Source organism: Mytilus californianus, unplaced genomic scaffold, assembly GCF_021869535.1.
Source record: "Mytilus californianus isolate M0D057914Y unplaced genomic scaffold, xbMytCali1.0.p SCAF_2, whole genome shotgun sequence".
NCBI classification, from domain to species: Eukaryota; Metazoa; Mollusca; class Bivalvia; order Mytilida; family Mytilidae; genus Mytilus; species Mytilus californianus.
This window is the reverse complement of record NW_026262668.1, coordinates 81,500,009-81,515,031: the sequence shown is the minus strand read 5'-3', so window position 1 is coordinate 81,515,031 and position 15,023 is coordinate 81,500,009. Positions and strand designations below refer to the sequence as shown.

The window sequence follows — 15,023 nt, the reverse complement described above, 5'->3', positions numbered from 1 at the left end:
AACAGATTATCAAAGATCACCTATCAACAACAAATTCCCTAAATGACAAAAAGATTTATGAAAATTAAATAGATACAACTACTCATGAGGTTCTTGATTTGGGACAGCTATATAAACATGTGGTTGGGTTAAAGTTTTTTTTTTTATCACAATCCTCTCCAGTTTAAATCATGATTAGTGGAATGACAAAAGATTAAAAAATGAATATGCAATAAATAAAAAATAGAACAAACAAAGCACTCATTTCAATGATACCAGTTTAAAAGAAAACGGAAATATAAGTACAAGTGCAACCATAATAAACAATACTGTATCAGTATTGCAGTCATTGAAATCAAGCTAAGAGTTTTAAACCTTGAAGAACAATCATATGAAATCATGAGTTTGCATAAACTTCATAAAAAGTACAAGATGACACATCTTTTGCAATGCTCATAGTAAATCTGTACACAGAATTTATTAAAAAAAATAAACGTAGTCTTATTTCAAACTATAAATTAATTGATATAAATTCCAACATACACCAGACACAATGATTGAACAACAAAAGTATAATTTTAACCATTATGCAAAGTTTATTAAGCCAAAATAAAAGGTTTAAAGATGATTCCTTAACTTGTCTCTATTAGTAATATTAATCTAAAAGTTGAGTGTAAAATACCACTTTTTATCAAATTTCTGCAGGTAGAATCATGAGTTTCTCAATAAAATCTGTATAATTGTGTAAAAGTTGAGTTATTTTATTTTTCACCAGTTTATGATATCTATTTCTTTGCATTGATATTTCAGACCTGAACAATACTATCTATTGATCAAATGTTATTTATTGTACATGTATGTCTTACCTTTAAAAGAATTACCTTGGTTATTAAGTGTCATATCCTAAAAATTGATATTTTCATAATACATTTTCTTTTTCTCAGACCATATCATTACCGATAATTATAACAACTGGAGCCAGCCAAGGATCAAATGCCCATGGTTCTTTGTTGTGGCAGTGTTTCAGTGTTGAAGATCTGGTATGTAAATAAAAGTAGACACATTTTAAATATATAGAAGATTTCAAACCTTATTGAAAGCTTGAATGATGACATTTCAAACATTTTTTTTGAATATCAAAACTTCCTATGTTTTCTATTTTGACATTGACCTAAATTTTAACACTTGAATTAATGAATTATTTATTAATTTGTTGAAACCCCCAACACAAAAAGAACAATCAATTATGTCCCTTTTCTGGGTATTTCCCTTAGTCTGAGAAACTGTCCAATTGCTTAACCTGTAAGTTCCCTCAGGTGAAAACATAGTCTATGCTGTATTTGATGATTAAACTCTCATTCTGTTTTAAAGTTTTTATATTAAAGAATTTGATTCATCAACAAACATGGCCATTTCTGCTAGAATAGAACAGAAGGGTTAGCATATGATTTTGGTTTTTATCTTGAAAATTATATGAGAAAGAAAAAAAAACTGTAACCTTAAAATGATCAGAATGCCTTTCTCTACCAATTTTACTATTCATTGGAAATAGTCAATTGATGCTATATGGCCCATAATGAATTTTTTTTAAACAATTTTCTGATATTTTTGCTTTTATCTTGAAAACTATAAAGTTTAGAGAAAAACATTAAAAAAAAATTATTAGCTAAGATCGGGGATCATGGGGTGAGTAGTTGGGGTAATGAAGTGGGGTTAGGTGGACCTAAAGTTGGTCATCAGGTGCAAAAAGCGATGATTTTTCATCCTATTTCTTAACCTGGAAGACTGAGGGATGCTAATAGATGTATCTCGCTGAAGTCTGCATGTAGAGATGAACCCAGTGAACACATTGACTCCAAAAGTGCTGAATCGAACTGAACCTGAACTAAGTATGGTAGTCTAAAGAAGGTCATTTCCACAATAATCTGGAATACACAGATTTTTCCGGATTTTTGCCTTCACCTGGACAGGTCTGCAACCAGAAGTAGTCATTCCCTAAGCGTATTTCAATAATAAACACGAACCGTAGTTATATCTGCCCGCGGATTGACACTAATTTAAAAAGTTTTAGGGTCTGTACTGTGTGTGTCCCAGACACTAAAGGGAAGCCCACCCCTCCAGAAAAACCAGTTTTGTCCGATTTCAATTTACAAGGTTAGTATTTGGGCTCAAACTGCACCTTAAACCTGAGAAACATGACAATAAATAGCCTTAGGTTGAGGGAACATGCATCAATTTCTAAATTAAAAACTATACAGTTGACCTTTCAAAGTATGGAGAGCCATTGGAGCTAAAAAAAACAGTATTTTGGGTAGAGGCCGCAATATATTACGATCCCAGCATGCTCAAGGAATTACAAAAATTGTCTATAGGCTTGTATGCAGACTTTGACAAAACCATGAAATCAAATATCCACAAATTGCATTTTTCCTCATTCAACCAATATTTGGAGGGCACGAAAATAAATGATTCCACAGTAATTAACTTTTTTGTAAATAGATGCATTCTTATCACAATTATTTGCCAAATTCATCCTGCCATCAAAAATTAAACAATTTACATGTTGCTTGAGAATTTGGTTCATTATTCAAATTAGTTATTTAAAAGAAAGAGTTGGTAAAAATCAATGTTGCAATTGAATATTTCATTTCATTGAAAGGTGACAAGATAAAAAAGTATTTAATATCATTAATTGCAGATGGATTTTCCTCTGACCAGTCCTTCTGTCTTGCCATGGTCTACTGTATCAGCTATGCTGAACAGTAAATTCAAAACTTTAGATGGAAGGGATTTAAGACCAGATGAACTTATGCATCTAGCATCAAAGCTTTCAGGTTGGTATTTTATGCCCCCACCGCAGTGGAGGGGACATTAAGTGTTACCCTTGTCTGTCTGTACGTCCATTCGTACACATGTAAGTACATCCCAAAATTAGTTTCCGTTCTCAAATTTATTTGGCCTCAACAAAATGTTATGAAACTTATACACAATGCTTGTTACCACAAAACACAGATCAAGCTTGGATTTGGTCGGCGTCACTTTTACTGTTCTAGAGTTATGTTGCTTTACAAATGAAAAAATTGCTGAATTTGTCGTTTCCGATTTCTTACTTTAGTTTACCTCAACCAAATGTTATGAAACTTGTACACAATGCTTATTACCACAAAACTCAGATCAAGTTTGAATTTGGGTGGCATCAATTATACTGTTCTAGAGTTATGCCACTTTTATATGGAAAAATTGCTGAATTTTCTTTAACTTCAATTTGCCTCAACCAAATGTTATGAAACTCATACACAATGCTTATTACCACAAAACTCAGATCAAGTTTGAATTTGGGTGTGGCATCATTTTAACAGTTCTGTTGTTATGTCCCCTTATAACTTTATATGCAAGCAGGGGCATCATCTATGTCCCATGGACACATTCTCTATTTATTATTCATATTTCTCTACATGCTTGATATATGATTATTGTCACAAATTTAACATCTTTCAAGATTTGGTTAAAAGTTTTCCTTTACTTTAAGACTGATATAGATATGATTTTAAATTAAAATAGGTGCTCAAATTTACATCATTTATCTGTATGGATGAAACTGTTCTTTGCAGTTGATGAACTACTTACTGCTTTTGGCTCACTTTCAGTAAATTATGCAAACTTCTAGTATTTCAAAAAGCCAGATTGTGGATAATATTATTTTATCCCCTTTGCAACCTTTGCATCCAGGTACAAAAGATATAGAAATATCAGGCATTTGTACAATGAGTGTCCATGTCTCTGTCTGTCAGGCCTTGTAAGCTCTCTCACATCAGCGCAGGACATTTAAGTGAAAAATTCTGAACTGCTTGGGGACATTTTAGCTCAACTTATATAGCCCATATTAGTGCAGGATTAATCCGCTCACCTGTTTATTTTTGATAGCCCATGTAAGCAAAGACTTACATGGTCAAATTATGGTAGAGTCGTTCCGTGCTCATTATAATGAGCAATTTTATTATTGTCACCCAGCCAGTTATGCCTTTCTGGATACTATCATCAAATTGCAAACAATAACAGTTAAGAATAAGAAGTATAGATGAATCTAGACAAGAAAAAGAGAAGGAAAGGTTCCTAGCTCAATTTTATGAGTATTGTACAGGGGGTGTATCAAGAGCCCATTATGTATTTTCTCTAGGATATAAATTCTAGGCTAGAACAGGCTTGTAACATCTGAGTCAACTTTTCAGACTTTTAGTTCTGTATTACAATCGACCTCATATGTTTTATCTTGTGCTGTCTTGATTCTATTAAAATTTATTATTACATTAAGAATTAATTTCTGCTGCTAAAATGGGCATTAATAATTTCACTTTTCACTAAAATGGGTGAAAAATCTTGCGCTAAAATAGGTTATACTTTAGAAACCTAACATTGTTCAGCAACACCAATTAAGAAAAAATGTTTGTGGTTTTAATTCACCTTGATTTTGTTTTTTTTAATCAATAGTATTTGAGTTTTGACAGAGAAAAAAATATGATCATTCATTATACTGTATATTTTAATGTCACCAAAGAGAAAAATAAAGTCAGATGCCTCTTCTAGTTATTCTTGTCAAAGATATGTAGTGAAAATATGCTTAAAATTAATTCTTTTATTTCAGGATTACCGAAATCCAATATAACAGGTAAAACAGAGATACAGTTTAGAAAGTTCTGTTTGGATAAGATGATGGATGTTAAGGAATCCAGGGACGCTAAGAATAAATCAGCAACTTTCTGGATGTGGGTTCTCTCTGTTTATAATCTGACCAAATTCCATCTACAGGATTATTGGACAGAAGGGTATGTTTTTGTACTATATGTCTGTCTCACATCTTATCTGTTACAAAAATATGTACTTCTAGGTAAAGCTTTGTCTTGATTATTTTGTAAAAAAAGCTTAATTTTTTGTAAAATTTGTATTCTGTTTGTTGGGAATATTTTGCTGTCAACATAAAATGCCACAAAATGCAGAAATAAATAAATTAAGAAAAGTTTAAAGTTTGTTTTCTTTGATCTTTTTAGTTTTCATTATTATAATCTAGAAAAGATAGGCATTAAGCATGTTTCAGTGAACATTTGATTGGTATATATGGCCATATAGGAATTTATAAATAAAAAAAATAAATTGTGTTGTAAGTTTGAATATTTTTTGACAGATTAATTGATGGGTTTTCTGCCAAAGAAGATTGTGAAATGAAATTAAAACTTTTGAAGCCTTTCAAGAGCTACACTTTTCTTCTGAGGTTCTCAGACAGAGTCATTACAGATGGTCAAGGTCAAAATATGTGTGGTGCAGTTTCTGCTTCTTTTGTTTATAAAACTGAACAAGGTAAGTCAATATTATGATTTAATTATACAGTGTTATTAATTTTTGTTTTAATGGTTCATGTACCTATGTCTGTGATGCTCATACTAGCAAAAATGCTCAGAATATCTTTGCTACCCTAAGTTGACCACCTGCGTTAAACAAATGTCAATCTTGACCATTTTTATACCCTGTTTACCGGACATAGTATGGTATACCGTTGACCGTCTGTCTGTCTGTCCGTCCTCAACATGTCGGACATTAACTCAAAAAAGCTTTAAACGATATGCATGAAACTTTGGTGAATTGTTTATATCTATTGACGTGAGCTCCCTTTCGTTTTTTATGAATTTCAGATTTACCGTTTCCGAGTTTTGGGATTTTATTCATTAAAAAATGGAGATTTTCCAGTTTTCCGACAATAACTCAAGAATGCTTTTACCAACTTGCAAGAAATTTTGGTGAATTGTTTATATCTATTGACATGAGCTCCCTTTTGGATTTTTATAAATGTTAGATTTAACGTTTCCGAGTTACAGGGTTTTATTCATAAAAAAAAGGGGGATTTTCCAGTTTTCAGACAATAACTAAAAAATGCTTTCAGCAGTTCTCATGAAACTTTGGTGAATTGTTTATATCTGTTGATGTAAGCTCCCTTTAGAATTTTATAAATTTTAGATTTTACATTTCTGAGTTATGGGGTTTTATTCATTAAAAAAGGGGGGATTTTCCAGTTTTTGGACAATAACTCAAAAATGCTTTCAGCAGTTCTCATGAAACTTTGGTGAGTTATTTATAGCTATTGATGTAATCTCCCCATTGATTTTCATAAATTTCAAATATAACATTGAGAAGAAATTGAACTTTATTTGTTTATAGTCTAACAATAGATTTACTAAGTATTGCACAACAGCAAGAAATCTTTAATTGAATATAAATTCAATTCATATAACCAATTTCAAGTTCTTTGACTACATTTATTCAGAAACCATAATATGTCAAATATTTAATTACAATCCAAATTCAGACCTGTATCAAGCTTGAATATTGTGTCCATTTTTGCCCCAACTGTTCAGGGTTGGACTTCTGCAGGAGTATCCAGCTGCGCTCAGCGAAGCAGTTTATTCATCTTATTTTGACCTGAATGACCGAGGGATATTGATAGGTGTAACATACTGTAGCCTGCATTGACATTTGACCACACTGAACAAATGAGCATATAAACCATGAAAGTGCTTAGGTCTGAGCGAAACTGATCTGATAAGGGCAGTAGAAAGAAGGCAATGTCAACCAAAAATCAGGACTTTTTTTGTTACACCTAGACCTGCAACCAAACGTCCAGAAACAATCATATTTGCCAGACAAGACCTAATCTAAAAAGCCAATGACCAAAATGGTAGATTGGGATTTAGGTCAAGAATTGTTTTTTTACAGTAATAATTTTTATCATTTCATTTGAATGGGATTTATTTGATTGCTGTTTCGCATTATTTTTTGTTTTTCCAATGCTTTTTCTTGGAATAAAACTGCCACTCAGGTGTGGTTTGGTAATCAAATTACCATTTTAATGCCTCCTTTAGACATTGGCTAATGCTTGTTAATCACTTTTTACCTGTGTTCTTCACAACTGACAGGAGCGATTAAGATCAGAACTAAAACTACAAAGAAAGTCTATTCCTTGACAAGTTACTTCATAATTATTAAATCACTTTTCAGCAAAGACAACGGCCAAGTCTGACTTAAAAGTTGAAAGATTTATTTAATTATGTAGAAAAAAGTAATTTTTCACTAGTCAAACTTGTTCTTTATTTTCTATGCTATATACATAGAGTCTGTGACTGCCTTGTTTGTTTGTTCTTTCGTCATTCTTATATCAAACAACAGTTTTAGGTTAAGGTAGTTTACTATAAAGTAGTGGTCATATTAAAAAAAACTTTTTAAAATATACATGTTCACTGTAAAATGAGTTATTTAAAAATATATCAAATTCGGTCCAGATATTACAATTCACAGAATATTGAAATGTGATAGTGCTAGTGTTGCATGGTGTCCTATGGATACATATTCCTGTTGATGATATTTGTTATTCAACACACACTCTTTGAAAAGTTATAGAAAAAGAAAAAGAATATTGGAAACAAATGTACAGTGTGTAATAATCGAATTCATTGAAACTCTAAATACTTTCAAACAAAACAAAGATATGACAGTTAGTTTTGGGGGATTTTTTTTCAGGAGAAATAAAAGTTGGACATGCAAAACCATTCAAAGCAGACTCCTTTAAGAAGAAAAGTTTAGCACAGTTGGTGAAATCTGTACATCTAAAGGAGAACAATGAAGAAGTGTCTTTACAATGGATCTATCCTGGAGAAAATAGCAGAGACGAAGCATTTGCATCATTTTATCAAGATAGTAAGTGTCTTTAAAACTGATTAACCCTAGACAACTACGTTCGGCTCTTAAAGTGATGTGGTAATCTCTAACAATCACAAAAACTATGAAATAGAGGATCATAAGGATTTTTATGGTTCAACATGCCAGTTAAATTTTTCAGGCTTGTCATGCCTTTTTTACTTGAAAATCTAATTATCCAGAATGGACAAATATTGGTCAAGTGGACAAATTTGTTTCTATTTGATTAAATGGAAACTTCTGAACATAGATTGATTTGGCAGGAAATTACAGACAAGAAGAAAACTGACAATGGCCCCACTGGTACATTTGTATGAGGCACAAAAGCAAATAACTTTTAATGGTGCAATCAAAGCAATGCATGTTTGTTAATTATCAATATTTCTTGAAACTCTTGGTGCAAGCAGATATGAATTTAAGCACCTCATGAACTTTATATTTTCTAATGAGATCTAATATATTAATCTAAAAATCATGATTTTTTTTAATCACATGAACTAATGACATTTTCATAAACCACGACAGTTGAAGAAAATCTACTTCCAGAAAAAGCAAATTGATAAATTTATGAAAAATATAGTTAACAAGGTATTTGTGTACTATGGTCCAGGTTAATCAAACCAGCTATGCAGACAAGAGTCACCACACACTTTCAACCTTGTCCTATTTAAAAGAATGGATGGCAAGCAAAAGATTGGCATAGCCAAGTTACAGTGCCTAATAAAAAAATGATAAAAAAAAAAAGCTTTCAATATTAAAATCCAAGAATCTTGAATTTATTTACTTTGGCACCAATTTGAAAAATTGGTTTATTGGAAAATGCATCTGATCAACTGATTTAAATGTAGAAAGAAATGTAGAAAAAAATGACTACACAATAAAAATATCATCAGAAATGTATAAACTCCCCATATGGCTGCTATAAAGGGAAAATAAAAATGAAAAAAAAAAAAAATATATTGTAATCATTTATTTATAAGTATCACTGATAGTACACCTTTTAGTTATTGTTGAAGACTGAGTTCTATGCTATGTATTAGTATGTAATAGTCAAAGCTTAAACCTAGGATTGTTAAGGCTGGAAAAAACCCATCCTACTTTAGAATGGTCTCAAGTGCTGCAAATATGCATGACAATATCAATAGTGAGTATTGTTAAATTGAGAATGGAAATGGGGAATATGTCAAAGAGACAACAACCCGACCAAAGAGCAGATAACAGCCGAAGGCCACCAATGGGTCTTCAATGCAGCGAGAAAATCCTGCACCCGGAGGTGGTCCTCAGCTGGCCCCTAAATAAAAATGTGTAGCATTGTAAAAATTCCTTGTATTGTAGTGGAAGCTTTGATAAAATGTTATTAACTTGTTTTTTTAGGTAGAAAAATGACCATTAAGGATGATTACCTGGATTTTGAGGAAAGATTATATGTGAGATTGAAGTGAGTAACTATAGTAAAACAATAAAGATAGAAAAAAATGCTTGGAAACAAGAAAGAACAGTTGAAGGAAATTTTTGTCTAGGCTTATTAGTTGTACACTAGTTACTTGTCATCATAGCCTTTGGGTATTTTTGTCTCCCTCCACTCTCCTGTTTGCCAATAAAGTTTCATAGGTATGCATTTACATGAAAGAAATATGATATTCAAATTCTTGGTTTAAAGATATTTCAAATATAGAAATCCATTAGAAATTTCAACTTGTTTTTAAAAAGGCAAACATGCACCTTATTTTCTTTACTGTTTCAAGGTTTTTGATAGAGAAGCAGAATGAATTCTATTGGAACCTGTTTAAACTAAGTTCTTTCTGGACTTAGACTAGAGTTCAGTTACACAGGTAGAATGATTAAAGTGTATTTATTGATTGTAATGATCACAGTTAATTTAAAGGTTTTCTATAAATAAACTTGTTTGTTATACCCCTGCTTTAAAATAGTGGGGGTATACTGTTTTACTTCTGTCTGTCCGTCCATCCATCTGTCAGTCAGTCCGTCTGTCCGTCCCATGAATATTTTCGTTACATCTTTCTCAGGAACTACAATACAAGGATTTCTGAAATTTGGTTTCACAGTTTATATAAGTCAGCTATACTGTGTAATGCGTTTTCAATAGTAAACAATGTGTTGGGTTTAAACAGATTTTGTGTAAACAAAGTCATTGGTTTTGGCAGGTTTTCTATAAGGAATGTTCAAGAATGAAATGCATGAGGGGCATGGGAGGCACTTTTTTAGACCTCAACCAACCATAGAATAAAATTTTCATTTTACAATGTACTTAAAATATTTAAGTTTATTTATGAAAATGCAACCGCCCACAATTTATTAATTTGAGTGTCTCCCATCCCTCCCACCATGATCAATTGTGGAATAGCTCTAAATAAAGCATTTGGTTTACAGGTTTTCTATTAACAAAATGTTTGGTTTAGACTGGGTTTCGCTGTAATAAAAAGGCTGCTATAATGTCTCAATCTACAGCAAATGAAAATGTACCATGACAAAATCTTTTTCAAATCATTTAATATGGTGATTAGTATTTATATTTCTTTACAAATTCTAGATGAAATTTTTACATGTAAATTACAATCTTTTTCAGTCATATGTCAATTGAGGATACTGTTAAAGAAGAACCTCCTAGTGACATACCTGTGACTAAGAAGTCCAAACATGAAACAACAGAACCTACATTTATTTATAGTGATCAGCAGATAAATGATATGGTAGCTACTATTGACAAATATGACCATCCCAGTCCTACCTCAACCTTATATGGAGGAGGAGAGAGAAACAGTAATGAGTCTACACCTATGTCACAGGAACCCAGTCCAGCTTCTACATACAACATAATGTCACCTGAAAGCACCATTATGAATGGAATGAGTTACTCCAATGGTTACCCAGTATTGAGTCCTCAAGGCTCATTGTCAAGTGGAATGGCTGTAGCAAGTCCACAGAGTTCGATTGATGAGTCTCAGGTTTTATCTCCAGAGCAGGAAGCCAGTATCCCAGTGACAGTCTTAGATGAAATTGGAATTAATGGAATTCCGTCTGGTTTGGATCAAATAGTAAATGGTAACTGTACTTACAGTGCACAAGTGAATGGAAACCTTTGTTACACCTTACCTGCCCAAGGTCTTGTTTATAACAGATCTCAAAGTCTCCCGGACCAACATCCAACTTTGATTAATTTGCTGAAGAATAAAGCATCAGTAGAAGGTCTCAAACAAAAGCTTCTTTCTAAACATGCACAAGGTACTCAACCTCCTCAGTTCATTCCCGTCAGAGAAACTAATCAAATTGATTTGAACTCTGTTCAGAAAGAGCTTACTGCTGAACAGTTGGTGGACTTTTCAAATTTGACTCTGACACTAGCCAATGCATACCCTATGGAAGGTAACCCGCAGCTGTCTTTGGCAGAACATAATCAAGAGGAAAACTTTGGGATACCTGAAGTTGATATACCAGCTGACACTTTGGAAACCATCAACCAGCCAACAGATTTAATGATTACAGAAGAGAATAATGCTAACATGATACAACAGTTACAGCAAATGGTAACAGATCCGGAACAACTTCGTAATTTTGGACACTTAATGGCTGTTTTAACAGAATTTTACCCCCAAAATACTTCTCTGATTTTGGACAGACAAGACCTTGAAAACCCTGATAACTAACATTTTTTGTTTTTGTTCAAAACTTTATTTCAATTTTTTATGAATCATGAATTTAACAGTAAGTTTGCTTGGCTCAACTGCTTCATAGTTCCATGTGAGCTATTGTTATCACTTTGCGTCCAGTGTCCATCTGACTGGATGTTGATCTTAGACAGTTTTCATTTTCATAATCTACCCTAAAACCACAGGTCAAGTTTGAACCAAAGTTGGCAGGAATAACACATGGAAGGTCCTTTTTAATATGTCTCATTATTCTGATTGATAGAAACTATGAATGCCAAATGCAGATTCTTTCAAAAGACTTCTCCTCTGAAACTACCTGATAAAATATTTTTGACACTTTATTTTTAATGAAAACAAAGCCATGGCAGCCAAAGTTGAATTTGTCAGAAGTTATGTTATCTTTGAACTGAATATTAACCAGGTGAGTGATTTGTCTCCTTAAAGCCTGTCTGTTATTTTTTAATCTTTCAAAGTAGAAATGTATATAAAAACATATAATATCCACTATGTATTTAATGTTTGTTATGATATTCATATTATTCAAATATTTTCAAAACTGATTTGTGATTTTAAATAGCTTTCAAACTGGTTGATCATATCTTTATCTTGTGTTATTATAAAACCTTGCCATTATTACATTTAAGTCATTTATATATACAGTTTATTTTGTTGATTGGAATATTAAACACTTTCTTAGAATTGCGCTTGTAAACAGTGTTTAAATTTTTGTAAAATGTATTGCACATAATTTTCTGTATTTGGTAGCCTCTGATTGTTAAGGTGATTAATACAAAAAAGACACAATAGCTTTTTTTGTTATAACATCACAATATTTTTTTTATCTTTTTGTAAATTAGCTATTTTTCAATTAGATTCATTCCAAATTGTATATCTTTGCAGAGATATTTTATTATAGTATTTGGGTTGACATTGAACTTACTTTTATTCAAAAGGTTACAGTAAATAATTAAATGAAATGTATAGTTTTTTGTACAAATTAAGATACTTTGATATTCATATTTTTGTTTTGTACAGTGATGTGTGTTGAATTGATATTGTAGTTAATAGAAATTATTTTTTGACAGTTTATGTACTAAAAGTATATCAAAGTTTTATTCAGGTGACATTATTCTATCATATGATTATTTCTTTACACATTTTTTTTTAGAATATTTGAATGTAGTCGGAATAATTTTGCTCTATGAATATTTAGAAATTAATCTTATTTGGTCGATATGAAAGATAAAAGTGAAAAAGATATTGCAACAGATAAGGCTTTGACAATCTGATCATCACATGGTTTACATTTTCCAACATAAACCATTAGTCAAACATGTTAAAGTCATACTGTAGATAGTACATGAAATTAAGTTTACAGTATCAAATTCAAAAATCTGATAAAAGCTTCTTTAGAATATAAATACTGCAAGTTTAAAAGCCTTATATTTCTTTGACATTTTTATTTATTTACTGCTAAATACTAGGAGCATGAAGTTAACAGTCCATAAGAAAACATGTTAAAGTGGACCAGTCTTTGCTCTCTCTTCTAAATGCTGCATTCTTAGCAGAGAAACATCAAATGTCATTGTACAAGTCTGTTTTTACCCGCCCAGGGATCAAACCAAATACCTCCTGTACTACTAGCATAAGACCTTAGAGATAGTTAACTTTTCATAGAGGTATCATTCCTATCAAGAAGGTAACCTTCTTGCACTAGCAGATTTGCTGCAATTTCACTTTGTATATAGATATATGAATATGATTTCTTGTTATTCTACAAGATTGACATTATCATATTAAAAAAATATGAACACTGATCTCTTGGATATTTAAAAAAACCATTTTGTAGCTTTGTCATTGTTTGTTTGATTGGCTGTTATGTTCACAAGCTACATATCAGTGTAATTTGTTGTAGTTTATGTATAATTAATGGAATACAATTTATATTCAATGTGCCATTTAAATACACAAAATATAAAGACTTTTTTGTAAGCTATTTCTTTACAATCATAAAAGGTATGATGTATTGGGATATTTACTGCAACTATTTTAATATTTTCAGTGATTTAAAAGTACTTTTTATCATTGCTCAAAAATACTCTGTAAGACTTATGAATACCCAGTATTTGCAATTTAAGCTCACTCTAAACACAAAGAATGAAAAAAAAAACTCCCTCTATGATGACACAAATGCCTTTTTAGTCCCAAGAATTTAGGGTAATCTGATTGCACCAAATAAGGTTAGCACTTATGGTGTTTCAGTATATTACATTTTAAAAGTAGTTCATTAAAGACACATATAGTAGACGTCAAATCACTTTGAATTGTTTGTTTATTGCGTAGCATATTTCCAATCCTGGATAATTTTTTTTATCTTTATTGAATAAAACTCCATTTTGCACTTATAAATGTTCTTTTGGAAAATGTTGGCTTTGTGTTAAAAAAAAAAAGCTATCACAAAAACTATTTAGGTCAGACCATGTGATCAATGTTTGCAAAATTTGTCTGTAAATTTTAAATCCTAATTTCATGTATAGTTATAGAAAACGTACATTTCGTTTAAAAAAAGATGTTCATTAGTTTTTAATCTTAATTTCATATCTTATGTATATATTTTATTTATGAAGATGTAAAATATTGTGCCATATTGAAACGGGAATATGTTTTGAGTTCCATTGATATTCATAGCAAGTTGCCAACATATTTGTAAACATTACACATTTATCGAGTCATTTTACTGTGTAGATATATATATATATATTGTGGGTTTATTACACATTATGGACACAAAGCTTTTGATTTTAGAGTAGAAACACAAATTCTGTTTTCTTTATGTAGCATTAGCAAATTTTGTCTACTGTCCGTCCTGTGAATTTTTAGAGAACCTTTATTTCACAAAAAAAAATTAAGTCTACCCATACTTGACCTTATATTTATAATTGTTAATACTCCTTCTACTCTTTTCACAAAAAATATTTCGATTAAAATTGATCGTAAGTTATACTGAAATGTGTATGACTTACGAGTATTTTTACTCTTAAGATATTTTATGAAAAGAACTGCAGTCTCTTGTCTCATCAATTTATCTATTGACAGCTGATTGATTTATTTGTCAATGATGATGGAATTATAGAAATATCAAGACAAAATTATAACAGGTGTTTGAAATTGTAAACCTTAAAAAAAAAAAAAAAAAAGATTTGACATCTGTTTGTTATGGTATATTTTTTTTTAAACCAATTTTTTTTAATAAGCAAGACATGCAATATTTTAGGTCAAATATTGTTTATGTACATTAGTGAAAGCTATATAGTGCATGTTTATTTGTTGTTAATTTTGATCTGTAAATAAAAAATCATTATTTGTAAACTTGACTTTACATAGTATTACAGTAATAAGTAATCTATTCCTGCAGAATTTGTAAACAGATTATCATTACTCAAATATTTATTGAAAGAAAGTATATTTTCAGACATGAAGAATACATTCATCTTGACTTACTTGGGATGGTGGTTTTTAGAGATGCTTACAATGCAAAATGTTCTTCTTAATTTAATGAGAACTTAACTTTAAAGACAGGATATGATTTTTATCTCAGATGTATGTGAGCTTTTGCCATCACTTTGCCTCCATTGT

At 31.1% G+C, this 15,023-nt stretch overlaps 1 protein-coding gene across 1 annotated transcript in view; it reads left to right on the top strand.

Moving 5' to 3' along the window:
• LOC127728275 (signal transducer and activator of transcription 1-alpha/beta-like) overlaps positions 1-14,756 on the top strand; it is a 46,491-nt gene extending 31,735 nt beyond the window's left edge. Inside the window, exons 12-18 of the mRNA XM_052235570.1 lie at positions 924-1,019; positions 2,678-2,813; positions 4,622-4,802; positions 5,159-5,331; positions 7,543-7,719; positions 9,094-9,157; positions 10,307-14,756. Of these exons, the coding sequence (XP_052091530.1) occupies positions 924-1,019; positions 2,678-2,813; positions 4,622-4,802; positions 5,159-5,331; positions 7,543-7,719; positions 9,094-9,157; positions 10,307-11,384 (1,905 nt within the window). The 3' untranslated portion in view covers positions 11,385-14,756. The remainder of the gene's footprint in view (positions 1-923; positions 1,020-2,677; positions 2,814-4,621; positions 4,803-5,158; positions 5,332-7,542; positions 7,720-9,093; positions 9,158-10,306) is intronic.
• Positions 14,757-15,023: the final 267 nt, after the last annotated feature.